The 23,167-nt window shown below is 42.0% G+C and overlaps 1 protein-coding gene and 1 non-coding gene across 3 annotated transcripts in view; one reads left to right on the forward strand and one right to left on the reverse strand.

Annotated features, from left to right (window-relative positions):
* The first annotated feature begins 6,343 nt into the window (after nt 1–6,343).
* Nucleotides 6,344–23,167, forward strand: part of PCYT1B (phosphate cytidylyltransferase 1B, choline) — a 147,728-nt gene continuing 130,904 nt past the window's right edge. Inside the window, exon 1 of one of the 2 annotated variants that reach the window (XM_043897114.1) lies at nt 6,344–6,716. In XM_043897114.1, the coding sequence (XP_043753049.1) occupies nt 6,645–6,716 (72 nt within the window). In that variant the 5' untranslated portion in view covers nt 6,344–6,644. Of the gene's footprint in view, nt 6,717–21,626; nt 21,878–23,167 lie in introns of those variants that run through there. The other variant, XM_043897116.1, reaches the window with a different exon arrangement.
* On the reverse strand, nt 11,532–11,679 carry LOC122691119. Its single transcript, XR_006340355.1, has one exon. It is a non-coding gene; the product is annotated as a small nucleolar RNA SNORA12 (small nucleolar RNA).

Genomic DNA, 23,167 nt, shown 5'->3' on the forward strand with positions numbered 1-23,167 from the left:
CCGGGTGGCGCTAGTGGTAAAGAACCTGCCTGTCAAGGCAGGAGACATAAGAGACATGGGTTCAATTCCTGGGTTGGGAAGATGCCCTGGAGGAGGGCACAGCAACCCATTCCAGTACTCTTCCCTGGAGAATTCCATGGACAGGGGAGTCTGGTGAGCTACAGTTCACAGAGTCACAGTCAGACACGACTGACATGATTTAGCATGCACGCAAAAGTTTTCAACATACATTTTAAAATAATGTAAGTCCACCTCCAAATAACATCATACTGCTCTATGTGTAGGGCACCTACATTATGAGCAAGTATTCCCCAGTCCTCTCTTCCTGTCCCTTGTAACACCTTACTGGTGTCCAGGAATTGTTTGTTATTATGGGAAAGAGCCCCAACCCTACACTGGAATTTGGGTCTCAGAACACTTGCTGTTGTTCTGGTTTCCAATGAGAAACCCACTGTAATGCTCAACCTTATTCTTCTATAAGCAAAGTTTCCCACAGTCTACTCCCCACCTCTGGCTTCTTTCAAGAGTTTTACCTTGTCCTTTGTATTTTGTTTGTTTGGTTGGTTGGTTTGGGGTTTTTTGGATTGTTTGTGGGTTTTTTTTGTCTTTTTTTTGTTTTGTTTTGTTTTGTTTTGTTTTTTGCTTGTTTGGTTTGGAGTTGGGTTTTTTTTTAAGGGAGTTGTTTGCTTGTTACAGTTTGAATATGATGTTCCTAGGTGTTGGTTTTTTAGTTTGTTTTGGTATTTATCCTGTTTGGTGTTTTCTGACCTTCCTGGGTCTGTGATTTTCTTTTTGTCATAGTAATGATACATTATTTCGAAAGTTCTTGGCCACTATCACTTCAGATATTTCTTCTGCCTGTTTTCTCTTTTTTCTCCTACTGGTATCTTGGTGTGGTTCTCATACTCCTTTCTTTAACTGCTACAGTTGCAATCTATGTCCTCCAAGTCTTTTCCCTTGTTGACTCTGGTTATTTTTATTTTTCCTCAGGTGAAAGAGAGAGAACAGCCAGAGAGAGCTGAAATTCCCTTCCCCAAGCTAGGATAATATTTTAGAGTTGCCCTTTGACAAAGTCTTGGTCTCTGACAGTCTTTCCTCTAGAGAGTAGGCCTTTGTGACAGAGAAGGTTCTGAAAGGATTTCCTGATGGTTACTTTCCACAGCCCCCAGGGCATTTTTCTCAGATCCTCAAGGTGACAATCTGGTGGGGTTCCTAGAGAAAAAGTCCACAAAATTGTGCAGTCCTCACTCTAGGAATTTCTTAATTTCACTCTAGTCCATACTCAGCCTCCAGCTGTTCAAAATTAGCATTTAAGTGTTCCCACCAGATTATAGTTTCAGGTGAGCAGATTTCTGATTTATTGACTATGCCAAAGCCTTTGACTCTGTGGATAACAATAAACTGTGGAAAATTCTTCAAGAGATAAGAATACCAGACCACCTGGCCTGCCTCCTGAGAAATCTGTATGCAGGTCAGGAAGCAACAGTTAGACCTGGACATGGAACAACAGACTGGTTCCAAACAGGAAAAGGAGTACGTCAAGGCTGTATATAGTCACCCTGCTTATTTAACTTATATGCAGAGTGAAGTGAAGTGAAGTGAAGTCGCTCAGTTGTGTCCAACTCTTTGCGACCCCATGGGCTGTAGCCTACCAGGCTTCTCAGTCCATGGGATTTTGCAGGCAAGAGTACTGGAGTGGGTTGCCATTTCCTTCTCCAGGGGATCTTCCCGACCCAGGGATCGAACCTGGGTCTCCTGCATTGTAGGCAGACACTTTACCCTCTGAGCCACCAGGGAAGTCCATAAGCAGAGTACATCATGAGAAACACTGGGCTGGAAGAAGCACAAGCTGGAGTCAAGATTGCCAGGAGAAATATCAATAACCTCAGATATGCAGATGACACCACCCTTATGGCAGAAAGTGAAGAGGAACTAAAAAGCCTCTTGATGAAAGTGAAAGAGGAGAGTGAAAAAGTTGGCTTAAAGCTCAACATTCAGAAAACTGAGATCATGGCATCTGGTCCCATCATTTCATGGCAAATAGATGGAGAAAGAGTGACTGACTTTATTTTGGGGGGCTCCAAAATCACTGCAGATGGTGATTGCAGCCATGAAATTAAAAGATGCTTACTCCATGGAATGAAAGTTATGACTAACCTAGACAGCATATTAAAAAGCAGAGACATTACTTTGCCAACAAAAGTTCATCTAGTCAAGGTTATGGTTGTTGTTTTTTTTTTTAAAGGCTGTGGTTTTTCCAGTGGTCATGTATGGATGTGAGAGTTGTACTATAAAGAAAGCTGAGCACCACAGAATTGATGCTTTTGAACTGTGGTGTTGGAGAAGACTCTTGAGAGTCCCTTGGACTGCAAGGAGATCCAACTAGTCCATCCTAAGGACTAGTCAGTCCTGGGTGTTCATTGGAAGGATTGATGCTAAAGTTGAAACTCTAATACTTTGGCCACCTCATGCGAAGAGTTGACTCATTGGAAAAGACCCTGGGAGGGATCGGGGGCAGGAGGAGAAGGGGACGACTGAGGATGAGATGGCTGGATGGCATCACCGACTTGATGGACATGAGTTTGGGTAAACTTTGGGAGTTGGTGATGGACAAGGAGGCCTGGTGTGCTGTGATTCATGGGGTCGCAGAGTCGGACATGACTGAGTGACTGAACTGAAGTGAACTGAACTGAAGCAGTTCTCACCTGTGTTTCTCCATATGTGCCTATGTTTCCAGCTTCAGAGATGATGTTTTGCCATTTTCCCAATTCTTTTTTAGAATTTTCTTGTCTAAGAAAAGTCACTGATTCATCCACATTTTTCTTGATGTAAGGATGGTAGTGACATTGTCCATGCACTGTAAAAGCAAAAGCAGAAATGAGAAGTCACCTGGTCATCTCTTGTCTACATTCTTTGATGAATTATTTGTTCAAGTCTGTTGCCCATTTTTTAAAAAATGAGTTATTTGCCCAATTATTAAATTACAAGAATTTTTATATATCCAAAATAAAAGTCCTTTATAAATATGTGCTTGGCAAATACTTTCTCTCAGTCTATGACTTTTTGTTTTCTTAATTTTAAAGATCAGAAGGCCTTTATTTTTTAACTTCAAAAAAATTTATTGAAGTAAAAGTTCTTTATTTTTTATGTAATTCAATGTATCCAAGAAAAAAGAGGAGACTGAAAAAGTTGTCTTAAAGTTCAACATTCAGAAAACTAATATCATGGCCTCTGGTCCCATCACTTCATGGCAAATAGATGAGGAAACAGTGGCAGACTTTATTTTTGGGGGGGCTCCAAAATCACTGCAGATGGTGATTGCAGCCATGAAATTAAAAGATGCTTGCTCCTTGGAAGGAAAGTTATGACCAACCTAGACAACCTGTTAAAAAGCAGAGACATTACTTTGCCAACAAAGGTCCATCTAGTCAAAGCTATGGTTTTTCCAGTAGTCATGTATGAAAGTGAGAGTTGGACTGTAAAGAAAGCTGAGCACCAAAGAATTGATGATTTTGAACTATGGTGTTGGAGAAGACTTTTGAGAGTCCCTTGAACTGCAAGGAGATCCAACCAGTCCATCCTAAAGGAGATCAGTCCTGAGTGTTTATTTGAAGGACTGATGTTCAAACTGAAATTCCAATACTTTGGCCACCTGATGCGAAGAGCTGACTCATTGGAAAAGCCCCTGATGCTGGGAAAGATTGAAGGTGGGAGGAGAAGGGGACAACAGAGGATGAGATGGTTGGATGGCACCACTGACTCAATGGACATGAGTTTGGGTAAACTCCGGGAGTTGGTGATGGACAGGGAGGCCTGGCGTGCTGCAGTCTATGGGGTCACAAAGAGTCAGACACGACTGAGTGACTGAACTGAACTGAATGTATCCATTTTTTTTCCTTTATGGTTCATGCTTTTTGTGTCCTATCTAAGAAATCTCTGCTTAAACCAAGGTCACAAAGATTCGGTCCTAGGTTTTATTCTAGAAATCCAGGTCTATGATCCATTTCATGGTTAATTTTTGCATATGGTGTGAGATAAGAATAAAGGTTCATTTTTGTGTGTAGATATTCAGTTCATTTAACAATTGTTTTCAAAGCAACTACTAGCATATACCTAGAACTATACTAGGTGGAGCAAATTATTTCACCTCAGTCCGGAATCTAACTCTTAGCTACTTAGATTCAGAAAAGCATATTGTTCATAGATTCAGAGAGGATCAAGACTTTTCATAACAAGCTACCTATGATTAACTGTAAGCAAAATAACCAGAAAATGCTAATGAATTCGTTAATTTCTACAGCAATTTAGAATACCTCTAGCTGTGCATGCTTTAATATTTGTGGGGTCAGGACAGGAATATAAATGGAAGCCCATATAGTATATATCTTAATATAGGCTAACAGTGTGTGTGTGTGTGTGTGTGTGTGTGTGTGTGTTTAGTCACTCAACTGTGTCTGACTCTTCTCCACCCCATGGACTGTAGCCCACCAGGCTTCTATGACTGGTGGCAGCTAGAGTCCCCTCCTCTGTACCACACTACAAGGTGGAGCCAGCCCAGATATCCAGATTCTGTTCACGTTTTCCTGCTAAAAGCTTGACTAACCCTCCCGCCCCCTTCCCACCATCCCCAGGGATATGCAGCACATGCCTTGAAAGCAGGCTGAGGACATTTTGGCAGAGAACTCCAGGGTGTTCTAGAAGGGGAGTACGAGTCCCAAGGCATGTACTCTATCTCCATGACCACATGGACTCCGAGGAGGAGAAGAGCTAAAGTAGGGCCCCCTTAAACATGGCACCCAAGGCCATGATCCAAGGCATACCCTGCCCACTGGTGAGGTACTAGAAGGTAAACAATGCTGCTGGGGAATTCATGCAAAAGGAGGGTGATTTCACGAGCTCTGAAGGTGAGGCCCAGTTGCCCATCTCCTGGCATAGAACATTTTCTGGACCACAAGGACACTTGTCCCCCAAATTCAGGTGTGTGTCTTCTGTGATAGAGCTGACACAGTTTGCTTCCCCCAAGATCATCCTTTTCTCTGAGCATCTGGGGCTTCAAAGAACTCCCCACAGGTCCAGGGGGTTAGAGGATGAGAGAGGACACCCACCTGGCACCCACCTAGAAGCCCAGCATATCTAGCTGCCAAAGTGAAGGAGGAAGCCCACGAGAAGCTTTGGGAAGCCCTGTGGGGCTGCACACACCTCTGAGAGTGGACCCTGGGCTGCAGTTAATCAACAGTGTCAGCAGTTGGGAAGAAGATCTGCACACAGAGTGAAGAGAATGAGGACAGGCTGGGACTCACTTTCACCTCCCCCTCTGTCAGCACACCCAACCACTCTCTTCACTCTCTTTGGAAGATTGTGCCTTCCAAATCTTAAGCAAATTCCTCTTTGGGCCAACTCTAACCCAAAACTAAGGGAATGGGATCCTTGGAAATGTGATTGCAGCTCACCGAGTCAGCACACTCCATACAACCATGCTAGGAAACCAGCCACAAATTCACTGACAGAGCTCCCCAACAACCAGCTCTGAACCTGATGAGAGAAAGTACAGGATGGATGGATGGATGGACAGATGGAAACCCTGGAAATATCCTTCTACTGATCAGAGCAAGTTTTATCATCTGGAAGATGAAATATATACGAAAGTGATTAAGACTTTTCCTAAAAAAAAAAAAAAAGACTTTTCCTGCTAGGATGGGACATAGGAAATCTTTACATGCCTCAGGTGGATTTATTTTAATTTATTTATTTAGGCTGTGCCACACAGCATGTGGGATCTTAGTTTCCCTGATCAGGGACTGAACCCGCGCCCGCTGCAGTGGAAGGACAGAGTCTTAACCAATGGAAGCCCTAGGAGAATTTAGAAGGACAGCAGTTTTTCTGAACTGGGTTATGATACTCATGTTAACAGCCTCCAAAGTTCCCATGGCACTTTGCTGCAGCAAATGTTTTTAAAATATTTTTTTCAGAGAAAGCCCCAAGCACACATAAGAACACTATTGTTCTTTTATCTCAGGGGGAATGAATGTAACACAAATTGTGAAGACTCCACATTGTTAAAATGCACAAATTCACTTCCAATGGTGTTTAGAATACTTGAAAAAGATAAAATGTTTATTAGAATCAAAGTCCCTTTGAGAGATTTATTTTCTCTATCTTTATTCTCACACCTAAAGAAAGTGCTGAGTTGTAGATTAACACTTCAAGGTCTTGACCACTTTTTACCCTGAAAAAAAGAGCCAAAATGTTTGTCATTCCAGGAGCATAATCAGTTGAGCCGACACACAATAACATAGTTAATTCACCAACGGAATTTGTTGCCATAGCTCCAGGGAGGGACAGGGTGGAGGAAACAATGGCCTTTTTCACCACAACCTGCCTGTCCCCACACAACAGGCCATCACTGAGCCAGCGCAGAGCACGGCAATTGTCAGTGAACAACAGCCCTGAGAGGACAACAGGAAGCTGGTGGTAAATAAAGGAAGAGCGCCTGGCAACTTGGATCTCCGCTAATTCAAGCTCTGGGACACGACTACCTCCTCCAGCTTATCTTTAAGCTTAACCTTTGGTCAACTGTTACCGTGAATCCACAGAAAGAAAATGAAAGGACTCTAAAACAGAACGGAAGCAGACCGGGAGGAGACATGGTGGGTCACCAGGGTGGCACCATGGAAGAGGATACCAGGAATAATTGCACTCCCCAAATGGGACGCAAGGTAAGGTATCCGCTTTCCTATTGATTTGTATCTCTTTGATTATCAAAGTTCAAAAAGTAAAGTCCTGTATCTGTGAGTATAACAAACCTGTGATAATTAATAAAATCACACTCTAAAGAGAAATATTGGGAATTCCCGGGCAGTCCAGTGATCAAGGCTCTGTGCTTTCACTGCCAAGGGCCTGGGTTCAGTCCCTGGGAGGAGAACTAGGACCCCACAGCCATGCGAGCAGCAAAAAGAAAGTAAAACAGAGAAATTATCCCTTCCATCTTAAGGTGATAAAAAAAAAAAAAAATCTCTGGCTAATGGTTCTTTATCCCCTGACTGAGGATGCAAGCACTCTGGACAGAGATAAATGACAGGAACAAATTCTCTTCCTAAAAAAAGTTCAAATAGATTACTATATGTAAAACAGATAAGCAACAAGGACCTACCATATAGCACAGGGAACTATATTCAATGTCTTGTAATAACCTATAAGGGAAAAGAATCTAAAAAAGAATACATGTGTATGTGTGTGTGTGTATATAACTGAATCACTTTGCTGTACATATGAAACTAGCACAACATTGTAAATTCTTCAATTAAAAAAAAATTTTTTAAAAACGTCAAATCACTGTGAGAAAATGTAGGTAGTTCAAGGCCAAGAATGACGCTGTGGGAGCCTGCGGGTGCCATAGAAATATTTTAAGAAAATGTTCATTATCCTATAAAATGAGAAAAATTCCCCCAATGGCTCAGCAGGTAAAGAATCCGCCTGTGGTGCAGGAGATACAGGAGATATAGGGTTCAGTCCCTGGGTCAGGAAGATCCCCTGGAGAAGGAAATGGCAACCCCCTCCAGTATTCTTGCCTGGGAAATGCCATGGACAGAGGAGCCTGGCGGTCTACAGTACAAAAGACCACAAAGTGTTGAATACGACTAAGCATGCATGCATCGTGTCACATTCCTAGTAGAAAAGTCACAAAATCTTGATTTGAATATCCATTTCAGAATTCCTTACAGTGTAACTATCATGTGAGTGATACTATCTTCTACAATGTTTTATTTTTGGAGGGAGGAGGTGTGCCTAGCGGAATGTGCATTTTAGAGGAGCCTTGATAAACCAAAAGAGTTATAGATGGCAAAAGTTTAGGTGGTGAGACAAAAAAGGAGGATTCTGGATAATGTGAAGAAAAGACTAGGATCAGCAATGATGTAATCTCTGCTTCACAGTAAAGCTGGTTTCACGCCACTCCTCAGAGAGTGGTTTCTCTGGCCTTAAGACACTGGCCCTGCTCTTTCCTGTCCTAGTACTCCTTCAAAACTTTCCCATGCCCTTGGGAGTGGCTGTGGATGACTGGTTAAAGAATCATATGCCTCCGAAAGTGATCTAGGGCCATAATCACCAGGAACTTGAAATACATGACTGGTAGGTCATTTCTCCCAATTGGTGTTAATTGCCTCCATATTACCTCAGATTTGGAGAAATTTGTATGTTGACTCATGAATGTCATCAGCTTATTTTATTGAGTTCGTGGGAGACTCAGGTGGCATTTTAGTCACTCATTCATTTATTCACTCATTCATGCCTCATGCCAAAAATAGATTTGAAGTGGTATCAAAACAAGTAGATTCAGTTCCTGATTGATTCTGATATGGAAAATTGATTTGATCTTTCTATGTACAGTTATGTAGAATTCAATCTGTACAAACATCACTCTGTACTCCCATAACTCTTGTGAACTGAAAAATATCCAAAGGCTTCTAATCTCATGGAGTTCCTAATAGTGTCACTTATTATTATAATAAGAGCTGACATTTTTAGTTCTTATAGGTGGCATTCAGTTCAGTTCAATTGCTCAGTCGTGTCCGATTCCTGCAGCACGCCAGGCTTCCCTGTCCATCACCAACTCCCAGAGCTTGCTCAAACTCAAGTCCGTCGAGTCAGTGATGCCATCCAACCATCTCATCCTCTGTCATCCCCTTGTCCTCCTGCCTTCAGTCTTTCCCAACACAAGGGTCTTTTCCAACACGTAATTTCTTCGAATCAGGTGGCCAAAGTACTGGAGCTTCAGCTTTAGCATCAGTCCTTCCAATAAATATTCAGGACTCATTTCCTTTAGGATTGACTGATTTGACCTCCTTGCAGTCCAAGGGACTCTCAAGAGTCTCCTCCAATACCGCAGTTCAAAAGCATCAATACTTCGGTGCTCAGCTTTCTTTATAGTCCAACTCTTACATCCATACATGACTACTAGAAAAACCATAGCTTTGACTAGGTGGACCTTTGTCAGTTAAAGAATGTCTCTGCTTTTTAATATGCTGTCTAGGTTTGTCATAGCTTTTCTTCAAAGGAGCAAACGTCTTTTAATATCATGGCTGCAGTCACCATCTGCAGTGATTTTGGAGGCCAAGAAAAGAAAGTCAATCACTATTTCCATCATTTCCCCCATCTATTTGCCATGAAGGGATGGGACTGGATGCCATGACCCATGAACTTTGCTTTTTGAATGTTGAGTTTTAAACCAGCTTTTTCACTCTCCTCTTTCACTTTCCTCAAGAGGCTCTTTAGTTCTTCTTCGCTTTCTGCCATAAGGGTGGTGTCATGTTCATATCTAAGGTTACTGATATTTCTCCTGGCAATCTTAATTCCAGCTTGTGATTTATCCAGCCTGGCATTTCACATGATGTACTCTGCATATAAGTTATATGAGCAAGGTGATGATATACAGCCTTGACGTACTCCTTTCCCAATTTGGAATTAGTCTGTTGTTCCATGTCCAATTCTAACTGCTGTTTCTTGACCTTGACCTCTTTTCTTGAGAGGAGATACATATCCTTTCCTAAGTAATTTTCATGTCTTATTTCACTTGATTAAATCCAGTGAAAGTATTCAATCTCCTAACCACTAGCCTATTGTGCTCATTTGTGCCTTAGCTTCTCCCAGTTAAATGGAATAAGTTTATTTAACCTCTTTGGGCCAGCAAATAGAATTATATCTTTAATTATAGCAATAATAAAGTGATTGTATTAACATTTTCATCCTGCTTTTCTGTTCTCCATGTATTTTCCATACAGAAGTTGACCTCAGTTTCTGTAAATTTAACTTTCTGACTGCCAGCCCTTTTGGGCATTGTACATTGATACCCATGACCATTTCTGGCTATTGCTAATGGTGTTGCTTGCAGTTAATAGTTATAAGCACTGTCATTACATATTGTATCTGAATGGTGAGGATAATTATGAATTTGATAGTACAGTTGACCCTTGAACAATGCAAGGGTTAGAAGGCCGACTCTGTGCAGTTGAAAATCCGAGTATATAACTTATCTGCCCTAAAGGATGAAACCAACCACAGGTGGTGCATTACTATACTATTTACTGTTGAAAACAATAAGTGGACCCACACAGTTCAAACCCATATTGTTCAAAGGTCAACTGCATTTTTAATCTCTCCAAGAATGGAAACTCCCTTTATATGAAAGAGTTATTCACTTTCCACATATTTAACTTTAGTACTCGATTGACACTTATTCTGGAAGTAAGAGAATACCTGAACATCATCTCAGTACCTCTTACCCCAAATGCTATGAGGTAGATATTATTTATATTCTCATTTTCAAGTGAAAATTGAGGCTCAGAGAGGTTAAATGAATTGTCCAAGGTAAAAAGGAGAGGGCTGGAATTCAGATTCTTGGGATCCAGTTTCACTGTTTCTTTAAACCTACACCAACAAATAAGGTAGCCACTAACCAAAAATGTAAAGTTTACTTTCTCACTTGTACTAGTCACATTTCAAGTGCTCAGTAGTCACAGGGAGCTAGTGGCAACCTTATTGAGACACTGCAGATACAGAATATTCCATCACTTCAGAAAATTCAATCGCATAACGCTGCTTTAAGTCATAATGTCTCTTTTAGATACATTGACACATTTCCTCAAAATATATTGCAATTCTGTTACAAATTATATGGATTTAAAATTTTCCTGTGAAGTTTTTTCATTTGCATAGCACCAAGTTAACTTTGATCTGCAAATTAATAATATAGATAAGAGTCAAGGAGACATTATACACTTCAGAGACCAAAGATTTTTAAGCATCATCAAGTAACTCCAGAAGCACTCACTTAGATACAAGCAACTGATACAATAATTACATATCATTTTTATTTATTCATTAAAACCAGGATCCCCTACAGTACCCTGGTAGGAAATAACGTGGTTAGCCTAGTTCTTTCTGCTATTCCAAAATTCTTTGTAAAGTCATTTTATACTAATTATTTACCTTCCTCTCTTCCTCTGGATTATTAAGTCAGTAGCATAAAATACTTAAGTCAGTAGCATAAAATACTTTCACCCTGAAATTTTTATTAGCTCAAGATACAATTCCAAAGTCCTTACTCCTTGCACTGTATCCCAGGACTTCCTAGGGGGCTTGCACCTATGGACCACTCACAGAGCCTGGCACATAGTAGGGGTTCTGTGAAAATCTGTTGATTGGTGTGTAGGCCATAAGAGAAGAAAGAAAAATTAATAGAAACAACATAACTGCATGTTGAATATTTAGTCTTTTTTTAAAAATTTATTTTATTATTATTATTTTTAATTTGGTCACACTGGATCTTAGTTTCAGCATGCAGGTTCTTAGTTGTAGCATGTGGGGTCTAGTTCCCCAAACAGGTATGGATCCAGGGCCCCTTGCACTGGGAATATAGAGTCCCAACCACTGAACCACTAGGAAAGTCCCATATTTTGTCTTTATTTGAAGGAAATTAAATAATTTAGAACTCTCCACATTTCTGAAGTTTAGTTATCTGAACATTTTCTTCTGCCACCTTTGAGAGCCAATCTCTGATTCAGGAGAGGCTGGAAAGAGATCTCGTTGCCATTAAACCTTTGGCAGCTCCTGTATAATATCTGTAGCAGAGTCGGAACCATTTGAAAGTCCAGCACAAGTGCCAAAAAGAAAACCACCACAACTATCTGAACATTTTTTTAAGCCACTTACTTAAAGGGAAAGTAGATAGTACATTTTCACTTTTTGTTCCAAAACACAATTAGGCCTTTTTCTTCTCATTCCTCTGTAATTTCTGCACATGAATCCTAATATTACAGGAACAGGTATTGATTTGCACAGCCTTCAGCTAACTCAACAGTCTTTGTCTCCTTTGCAAACTGTGTGGGAGACTGATCCACTGGACACATGTCCTCCAAACCCAATTAACAGGTGTGTCATCACTGCTACAGGCTACTGTGCTGATTGATCGTTCTTCCTCTGAAAGTTGACAGGTGGAGCACATGCTCCATTCCTGATACAATTGAATCTGAATCTCTTGAAGACACTAAAGTCTCTGCCTGAACTGTTGAGTCCCACTCACTGCGGTCCTCTAAAGCAAGCCTTGACTGTCAAGCATTTGGGCACTCTCACAGGCTCACCTCAACGGCTCAATTCGCACACAAAAAAGATGGGAGTAAGAGGCTGGACTTGGGGGTGTGTGAAACCTGGGGTTCCCTTGGTCTTCCTAGGCTGGCAACTATGGGGAGAAAAGGAATCTTACTGGGTTGTTTTTTTTTTTTTTATCTTTTCTTCTGAGGGACTTGAAGCCAGCTTTCGAACACCATGGAGTAAAGAATATACAAGAACTGGCTTAAAATTAATCTTGCCCCATGCTCACAATGAGACTTCATAATGTGAAAACATATTTATTTCAATCTTGCCCCAGGTATTAAGACATTTTTTTTAAGTTCTCCGTCTTTTCAAAAACTATAAATCACCCCCCTACCTCTTTGTCTGTCTCTGTCTCTGTCTCTGTCTGTCTCTCCCTCACACACACACACACACACCATATAGAGAAAAAGGAATTTTAGAAATTGGAAAGGATGACCCAGGACAAAAAGGAAACATGTTTCAAATCTGTCTTCCTCATTCCATTGTTGTTGTTCAGTCACTAAATGTCAATAATGCCAAAGTTGAGAAATCTTCAGTTCAGTTCAGTCACTCAGTCATGTCCGACTCTTTGTGACGCCATGGACTGCAGCACACCAGGCTCCTCTGTCCTCCACCATCTCCCGGAGCTTGCTCAAACTCATGTCCATTGAGTCGGTGATGTCATCCAACCATCTCATCCTCTATCGTCCCCTTCTCTTCCTACCTCCAATCTTTCCCAGCAAGAGTGTCTTTTCCACTGAGTCGGCTCTTCATGTCAGGTGGTCAAAGTATTGGAGCTTCAGCTTCAGGCTCATTCCATTAAGATGGAAACAAAAAATATAGAAGCATTTAAATAATTATTTTGAAAGCAAAAACTAGTGTGATTAGAATTTTTAACTATACCATCATATTTACTAAAAAACCTCGATCTTTTAAGAGTTTGCCCTAAAAAGGGAGGGGGATTCTCTGGTGGTCCAGTGGTTAGGACTCTGCTTCCTCTGCATGGGACACGGGTTCCATCTCTGGTCAGGGAACTAAGATCTCACAAGCTGCATGATGCAGTCAAAAAAAAAAAAAAAAAAACTTTGCCCTACAAAAAAACTTTGGGCTTCCCTGGTGGCTCAGACAGTAAAGCGTCTGCCTGGAATGCGGGAGAGACAGGTTCGATCCCCGGGTCAGGAAGCTCCCCTGGAGAAGGAAATGGCAACCCACTCCGGTACTCTTGCCTGAAAAATTCAATGGACTGAAGAGCCTGGTAGGCTACAGTCCATGGGGTCGCAAAGAGTTGGACACAACTGAGCAACTTCACTTCTTCTTCTTTTGCCCTACAAATATATTTTTTGCTCTATATTCTTTGAGAGTAGAAGCTATCACATTTATCTTAGATACCTGGCTCCTGACACACTGTAGATGCTTTGTAAATGTTTGTTGAATGAGTGAAAGAAATGTAAATCGTTGTTTATTCTGTATTCTCCTTGTCCGGGGAGAGTCCTCAATTTGTCCATCTAAGGTCATCTAGGAGAATGAGTGAATTTCACCTCAGCCTTTGAATCATAGATCAGTGTTGGGTGAACCAACTTCAACTTGACCCCAGCCTCTAAATTGATTGACATTATCAATAACAACAGCAACAAAGACGTGATCACTGTTTACAAGGCATGCATGAGTGCTAAGTTGCTTCAGTGGTGTCTGACTCTTTGCAACCCTATGAACTGTAGCCTGCTAGGTTCCTCTGTCCATGGGATTCTCCAGGCAAGAATACTGGAGTGGGTTGCCCTTTCCTCCTCCAAGGGATCTTCCGGGCCCAGGAATCAAACCCGAGTCTCTTCCTTCTCCTTCATTGGCAGGCAGGTTCTTTACCACTAGCGCCACCTGGGAAGCTGTTTTCAAGGTTCTCCATGCTAAATCCTGCCAGACTCCTAGGGTTGCTAGAGGTTTGTGATATCTGAAGTCCAGGTGGGACCTGCTTAGAGATAGCAAAGATGGCAGACTCACTCTCCACAACTTTCTCAGTTGCCTAGAGATGGGCAGAGTTGGATAAACCTTCGAGAGAGATGGCTAAGACTTGTACACAGATTTGCCTCATAAATGCTTTTCCATGTGACTATCACACTTTTCCTTAGGATGACAACTGAAGGATTTTCTTAAATATCACACATGGAATTCAAGACGAAAATGGAGCATTAATCAAAGAGTTTTGTAGGGTTTTCTTCATTATACGAGGTAGGAGTTATAATCACCAGGAAGCACAGAAGACTTCTTACCCTATACAGTACAGACAAGTAGGTTGATTATCTAAAAAATAAAATGGTTAAAATGGAGACTTGTTTTAAAAAATGATAAATATATACACTAAATATTTTATGTAAATTTAAAATAAATATGGTATTAATTTGTTGATGCTTTAATTGGGCCACTGATTAGAGCTCTATGTTTTCTTCATTGCATGCATGCTTAGTCGCTGAGTCATGCCCAACTCTTTGCAACCCCATGGACTACAGCCTGCCAATCTCCTCTGTCCTTGGAATTTTCCAGGCAAGAATACTGGAGTGGGTTGCCATTTCTTGCTCCAGGGGATCCTTCCCACCCAGGGATCAAACCCATGTCTCCTGCATTGGCAGGCAGATTCTTTACCACTGTGCAGGCATACATATAGGCAATGTCTCTGGTTTCCATTTTTGGTGAATTCTAAATGAAGTGAAAAGTTGAGATACTCTGAAAACACTCTGCATGTGGAATCCTAGATTTGGGGGAATTTTGTCCCTATCTTTTACAGTAGTCTTGTTCTCACCTAATTTAATAACAATTAAAAAAAAATCCCATGACTATCTTTTCTTTATAAAACAACTTAGTTTCTTTTTTTTTAAAAGCACCTTTTTCTCATCATTTTATCCGTTTATATAACATTTAATTAACTGGTATCTTTCCAATCACAAGTACAATTGGCATAAATAGATTTGGGGGAAAATTTAGGTAACTCTTTTTTAAAAATTATTTCTTTCTTTAATTATGGTTGCACTGGATCTTCACTGCTGTGTGCTGGCTTTCACTAGTTGCAGTGAGAGGGGGCTGCTCTCTAGCTGTGGCTTCTCATTGTGGGGGGCTTCTCATGTTGTGGAGCACTGGCTCTAGGCTCACGGGCTTCAGTATTTGCGGCTCCCGGGCTGCAGAGCTCAGGCTCAGTAGTTGAGGCGCATGGGCTCAGTTGCCCTGCAGCATGTGGGCATGTGGTCTTCCCAGACCAGGGATAGTACCCATGTCTCCTGCACTGGCAGGCAGATTCTTCACCACTGGGTCATCAGGGAAGTCCACTACTGTTCCTTTTTGGGCAAAAAAAAAAATGTTAATATATTGGTGATCAGAGCAGGAAAGAAATCTTTTTGTCTTCCATGTCTCAGATATACTGCCTTATTTAATGAGTACCTACTTTGGGGTAGGCCCTCCAGAGATAGAAAGAGACATTCTTTCAAAGATATGATTCACATTTTAAAGTATAGAAGTCAATTTTTTAAAGCATATTCACAGGGTCCTGTAACCATGAACACAATTTAATTTTAGAACACTTTCGTCATCCCCCAAAAGAAACCCTGTACTTATTAGCAGTCACTCTCCATTCCCTCGGCATACCCCCAGCACCAGGCAACCATGAATCTACTTTCTGTCCTATGGATTTACCTATTCTGGACATTACAGATAAATGAAATCATACAATATGTGTGTTTTTTTGTTTCTGGTTTCTTTCACTTAGCACATGTTTTCAAGATTTATTCGTGTTGTAGTGTATATTGGTGCTCCATTCTTTTTGTGGCCAAATAATATTCCATTGTATGAATATACCACCATTTGTTTCTCCATTCATCATCTAAGGACATATGGGTGTTTTCATGTCTCGGTTAAAGTGACATTCACGTACTGCTATGACATTCACGTACACATTTTTTTGTGGACATATATTTTCAATTCTCTTAGGAGTGGAATTGGTAATTTAAGTGGTAACTTGACGTTTAACTTTTTGAGGAACTTTCAAACTTTGTTTCCCAAAGAGGCTGCCAATTTTACATTCCCACCATCAATGTGTGAGGGTTCCAATTTCTCTATGTACTCACCAATTCTTGTTATTTTCCATTGAAAAAAATTACACCCTTTCTAGTGTGTGTGAAGTGGCATCTCCTTGGGGATTTGATTTGCATTTCCCTAATGGCTAATGATGTTGAGCATTTTTTAACACATTCATTGGCCATTTGTATATCTTCTTTGGAGAAATGTCTATTCAAATTTGTTGCCCACTTCGAATTGTGTTATTATGTCTCAAAGACACTTCTTTGCCCTAAAGCAAGGTTTCTCAATCCACCCTAAGGAAAATCAGTCCTGAATATTAATTGGAAGGACTGATGCTGAAACTCCAATACTTTGGCCATCTGATGCAAAGAACTGACTCATTTGAAAAGACCCTGATGCTGGGAAAGATTGAAGGTGGGAGGAGAAGGGAACGACAGAGGATGAGATGGTTGGATGGCATCACCGACTCAAAGGACGTGAGTTTGGGTAAACTCTGGGAGTTGGTGATGGACAGGGAGGCCTGGTGTGCTATAGTCCATGGGGTCACAAAGAGTTGGACACGAGTGAGCAACTGAACTGAACTGAAGGTTTCTCAGCTTTGGCATTATTGACATTTAGGGGATGGATAATTGTTGTGTGGGATTTTCCTGTGCATTGTAGTATGTTTAGCAGCATCTCTGGTTTCTACCCATCAGATGCTAGTAGCGCCCTCCAACTTCTGACTATCAAGACAGACACTGCAAAATCCCCTTGGGGGTAAGGAGACGAAATCTCTCCTAATCAAGATCTGCTGCTTGGAAAGATCTTTCTGTGCACCTAAGAAACACATAGAAACATAATTCAGTTTTAGTGGAGTGGTAGAAGCCAGTCTGAGTGGGTTGAGGATGATGTAAGAAAGTGGATGGACCCTGAGAGTAGGAACTGATCTTCCCAAGTCCAGTTGGTAAGTTAATTGACAAAATGAGACATAAGTATAAAAGTTACAAATGAGAATTAGCTAACAAGATTAGATAAACAATAATTCAATATAACACAAAACAGTTGTAAGACTAAATCTGAAAGTATTAGAAGTGCGGTATATCTAGAAATACAGGATTTCTGAAAAAGGGAATTTACTGTGAACTGGTCTCTGGGACAGAGTGTCATCCCTTGACCCTCCTGGGCATGGAGCTCAAATGTCTGTTAAGTGGCCTTTCCCTGTAGACAGCTCTCAGCTTCATTTCTCATGTTAGTCTCATCTCTTGGTAGGGATGTGGACACATCTGTCTCAGACATAGATGGTTAGAGCTGAGTTGTAGGCAGTATGTCCACAGATAACCCCTGAGGGCTTCTCAAGCTACTCTGGTTCCTGTCCTCAAGAGTCATTTGTGGACATACTGCCTACAACTCAGTTCCAGACCCACTCAGTCTCTATCTCTTAGTTCTAATTCCTGAAAGAGGGAATCTGAGGATCTGAGAAACCACTGAATAGGCCTGGCTTGTCTCTCTTAATCGGGTGTCCTAACCCAATTCCCTAGGCTGTGGGGTGGGGCAGTTTTCAGAGAATGGATGGGATGGGGTGAGGTAGAAATAAAGAAATAGGAACCACATCATAGATCCTTAAGCCATTCCACCACCTGTCCAGATTTGCCCTGACGTTTTTTCTTCTCAAAGATTTTTACCCCACTCCCTGCCCCCTAAAGGGCTTCCCAGGTGGTGTATTGGTAAAGAATCTACCTGCCAATGCAGGAGATGTGGGTTTGATCCCTGGGTTGGAAAGATCCCCTGGAGGAGAAAATGACAACCCACTCCAGTATTCTTGCCTGGGAAATCCCATGGACAGAGGAGCCTGGTGGGCTACAGTCAGTTGCAAAGAGTCAGACATGACTGAAGCTACTAAACAACTGCCCCCTAAAACATCTCTCACAGAAATAGCCTGACTATTGCTTGCCAGTTAAATATACGGTTACCACCATTTACCTCTTTCCTTCAGCACCTGTGGTACTGTGGTCTTGACCTCAAGTATTTTGACTTTAGAAAGGCGATGCTTCTATTTAATAATGTCTTGGTAGGGAGGTGTCATCTACACTGAAATGGGCCATTTTAACAAGAGAAATATATCTGTTTGGGGAGCAGTCTGAAACTTCTTCATCTCAATCTTCCCCCAGTGGCATAACAGTGGGGAATAAAGACTACCGAGTTGTTGGGAGATGGTACATCCTTCCCACTAGTTAATAAAGTGATGCCCTGCCTTCGCAGTCTATTAATTAAGACGGTAATCAGTGCATTCTTCAAGTTTGCTCTTTGAAACTCAAAGGCAATAAAATCAGAACACTACTCAGATTTTTTTTCTCATAAGGAAATGAATAACAAATTAGGGCCACAGAGATAGAGTAATCACATCTTGAATGATTTCTCCTGAGCATGCCTTTAATAACCTGTATGCGTCAGATAAGACGAACAAAGACAGGCAATGTTAATTATCTAGGAAAAGCTTCATCAAGGAGTTTTAGTCACATTAGCCCAGGGTTTCTCAGCCTTGGTACTGCTGGTATCTTGGGCCAGATAATTATTTGTTATGGGGAGCAACCCTGTGCATACAGTAGGATGCTTAGCAGCATCTCTGGTCTCTAACCAGTAGATGCCAATAGCACCCCTCCACCCAGCTTGTGACAACCAAAACTATCTCTCAGTTAAGTCGCTCAGTCGTGTCTGACTCTTTCCAGCCCTGTGGACTGCAGCACGCCAGGCCTCCCTGTCCATTACCAACTCCCGGAGTTTACTCAAACTCATGTCCATTGAGTCGGTGATGCCATCTAACCATCTTACCCTCTGCCGTCCCCTTCTCCCGCCTTCGATCTTTCCCAGCATCAGGGTCTTTTCAAATGAGTCAGTTCTTTGCATCAGGTGGCCAAAGTATTAGAGTTTCAGCTTCAACATTAGTCCTTCCAATGAACACTCAGGACTGATTTCCTTTAGGATGGACTGGTTGGATCTCCTTGCAGTCCAAGGGACTCTCAGGAGTCTTCTCCAATACCACAGTTCAAAACCATCAATTATTTGGTGCTCAGCTTTCTTTATAGTCCAACTCTCACATCCATACATGACCACTGGAAAAACCATAGCCTTGACTAGACGGACAATTGTTGGCAAAGTAACGTCTCTGTTTTTTAATATGCTGTCTAAGTTGGTCATAACTTTCCTTCCATGGAGTAAGCATCTTTTAATTTCATGGCTGCAATCGCCATCTGTGGTGATTTTGGAGCCCCCCAAAATAAAGTCTGTCACTGTTTCCACTGTTTCCCCATCTATTTGCCATGAAGTGATGGGACCAGGTGCCATGATCTTAGTTTTCTGAATGTTGAGCTTTAAGCCAACTTTTTCACTCTCCTCTTTCACTTTCATCAAGAGGTTCTTTAGTTCTTCTTCACTTTCTGCCATAAGGGTGGTGTCATGTTCATATCTGAGGTTATTGATATTTCTCCTGGCAATCTTGATTCCAGCTTGTGCTTCTTCCAGCCCAGCATTTCTCATGATGTACTCTGCATATAAGTTAAATAAGCAGGGTGACAATATACAGCCTTGACCTACTCCTTTTCCTATTTGGAACCAGTCTGTTGTTCCATGTCCAGTTCTAACTGTTACTTCCTGACCTGCATACAGATTTCTCAAGAGGCAGGTCAGGTGGTCTGGTATTCCCATCTCTTGAAGAATTATCCACAGTTTGTCACTAGACATTGTTAAATATCCCTTTTGGGACAAAACCACCCTTGACCAAAAACTGAGTTAACTACATACGTTCTTTCTCGCTCCTCATTCCCTGGATCTCTCCAGAGTTTACTTGCTGTTTTAAACCCTTGGAAACAAACATACCAGGCTGTCTACATTTTCCAGGGAATAATGTGGAAAGAAATTGACTGAGTCAATATTACTTGTCAAGGTGACACGAAGGGCTCCTTGCATTTCTGTATTGAAAAGTAGCAGACAAAAAAACAAAGGAAGGAGGTCTAAAAAAGGTGTTTATCTAAGGCATGCAGCTACACACTTTACTTATATTTATTCTCTACAAAACCTCAGGGATGTAATTAGCTTTACTTTATCGGTGAGGAAACCGAGGCTGAAAGATGTTAGGTCATTTACTGAAGAACACACAGTTTGTAATTTAGCAGTGAAGCTAGAAGTCTGATGGCAAACTTTGTGCATTTATATACATTGCCTTAGTATAGGCACTTAAAGTGCTAGACAACTAATAAACAGTGACTAAATTTTAATGTTTCAAAAAATACTTTATTATGGAAAATTTCAAACATATGCAAAATTAGACAAAGCAGTCCCTTCCCATTTGTCCTGTTCATGTACTTCTCATCTAGCCTCAATAATGATCAAATGAGAATCTACTGTATAGCTCGGGAAACTCTATTCAGTGCTCTGTGCTGACCTAAATGGGAAGCAAATCCAAAAAAGAGGTGATATATGTATACATATACCTGATTTACTTTACTGTACAGCAGAAGCTAACACAACAGTGTAAAGCAAGTATACTCCAATAAAAATTAGTAAAAAGAACCAATGTTGTTTCATAAACATTGCAATTTTTTTAGTGTTTTGAATTAGGGTCCTAGAAATATAGTCTATATATTGCAATTGATTGTGATATCTTCTAGATTGATTTCTTTCATTTTTTTTTTCTTTTCTGCTGCAAAAAAAGTTTTATTGTTTTCAATTTGGTCCAAGGTGTGTGTAAGGGCTCCAGAGTGATTAAAAAGCTGCCTAGGGGCTTCTGAGAGGGGCCTTCTGTTGCAGGAAAGGGGGTTCTTGTCTAACACTTGGAAATGAATTCTCCGAGGAGACACATCTGCTGACAAGCAAGAGACTTTATTAGAAAGGGACACCTGGGGGGAGAACAAGAGGGTAAGAGAACCCAGGAGGACTGCTCTGCCACCTGACTCACAGTCTTGGGTTTTATGATGATGGGGTTAGTTTTGGGTTGTCTCTGGCCAATATCTGACTCAGGGTCCTTCCTGGTGGCTTGTGCATCGCTCAGCCAGGATGGATGCCAGTGAGGAGGATTCTGGGAGGCTGGTAGGACCTGTGGCGTCTCCCTTTGACCTTTCCCAAATTCTCCCAGTTGGTGGTGGCTTGTTAGTTCCCTGTTCCTTGACAGGACCTCCTGTCATAAAATAACTCACGCAAATAGTTGCTATGGTGCCTGGTCAGGGTGGGCGGTTGCTGTCAGTGTTTCCCTTAACACTTCAGGCAGAAGCTCTGACGCCAGAGGGGCTCCTCCAAGCCCGCTGGGCCCAGGCGGCTCCTGGTGGTGCTTGTGGGTGAGCCTTTTGAAGAGACCAGCCAGCGTGCGGAGGTCGGTCAGGTGGTCGCCCATCTTCCTGACGAGTTTCAGCTGCTCACCCAGGACGCGGCTCTCCCGGAAGTGACGGAGGTGGGGGCTGCGCGGGGAGAGCCCCGGGCCTGCAGGGCCATGACGGCCTGGTTCGGGTGCTTGTCCCCGAGCTCGGTGGCCTCCGCGGCGTCCTGGGCTTGACCCCACTCAGCCTGAGATGCGCCTGCGGTCCTGGGAGAGGGCGCGGCCGCCTTGCTGGTCTTGCATTTTCAAGAAACGCTGGGCCCCGTCGCCCTTCTCCTGGGCCAGTTCGAGGACAAAGAGGCCACCGCGCTCCACATGGTCGCGGTGGAAACAGAAGCCCAGAGAGAGGTTGGTGCGCGAGGCCTGCAGATGCAGGGTGACTAGGCAGTGGATGGGGCCTCCACCTCGGTGGAATCATTCCGACGAATCTGGGAGGTTGTGGTTGGTCCGTAATAAGGAGCTAAGCTCAAAAAATGGCGTTGGCTGATCCCAGGGGCTGAGGGTAGTTGGGCTGATTCTGAAGGTTGTGACTGGAAAAGAGGTTGGAGGGTGGTCGGAGCGTCCACCCGGGTCTGTTTTGTCCAAACACTGTTGTCTTGGATCAAGAGGTGTAGTCAAGGGCAGTTTTTATTTATTTGGGAAACTGCTTCATAGGTGGTACATGTACTATCAGGAGTGTATAACATTTGGGATTGTCTTTTTGTTATGTTACCAGTTGTTGATGCTCAGTGATCTGGTCATTCACTTGGCATTACAAAATAGGCCTCCTCTCATTACTGTCTTCATTACCCTCATACCTTCTTCATTATTCATTCTACGATGATATACTTCTTCCTTACTAAGTGATCACCCAAAGGTACAGTTTGTAGAGGAAAGATAAGATACATGCTTAATTCTTTCCTTCTAGTTCTCAGTTTTCAGAATAGTGCATTTATTCCCTTGCATTTTTCCAATGCTGACAACTGAGGTTTTGGGTTTGTTTAGGGATTTTTTTTTTTTTTTGGTAGTACTAACTCATGGATTTAAACATATTTGGTGGATTTCAATCCATTGCAGTTCTCACTCTTTGAATTCTTACCACTTCATCTTTGATTGGCAGGAGTGTTCCCAAGTTGGCTCCTGAGTCCTTTCGATAATTTCTATTGTTTAAAAAAGGATAATAGAAGTTACATGTTCACATGAGTGTATTTATCTTCACAGTTTCACCGTACAACAGTTTTAAAGTGTGGGCCTCAGGCAGCACCTGAGAGTTGATGGAACATTAAATGGATGGCCCCTACCCAGGGCGACTGAATTAGAATCTCTGGGAACAGGGCCCAGCAAACTGTTGTTTAACAGGTTTTCCAGGTGATTTTGGGGGGGCTTCTCTGGGAGGTCAGCTGGCAAAGAATCTGCGTACAAAACAGGAGACCCCAGTTCGATTCCTGAGTCTGGAAGATCCCCTAGAGAAAGGATAGGCTACCCACTCCAGTATTCTTGGGCTTCCCTGGTAGCTCAGCTGGTAAAGAATCTGCCTGCAATGCAGGAGATGTGGGTTCGATCCTTGGGTTGGGAAGATCCCCTGAAGAAGGGAACGGCTACTCACTCCAGTATTCTGGCCTGGCGAATTCCATGGACTATACAGTCCATGGAGTCTCA

The sequence above is a fragment of the Cervus elaphus genome, chromosome X, assembly GCF_910594005.1.
Source record: "Cervus elaphus chromosome X, mCerEla1.1, whole genome shotgun sequence".
NCBI lineage: Eukaryota > Metazoa > Chordata > Mammalia > Artiodactyla > Cervidae > Cervus > Cervus elaphus.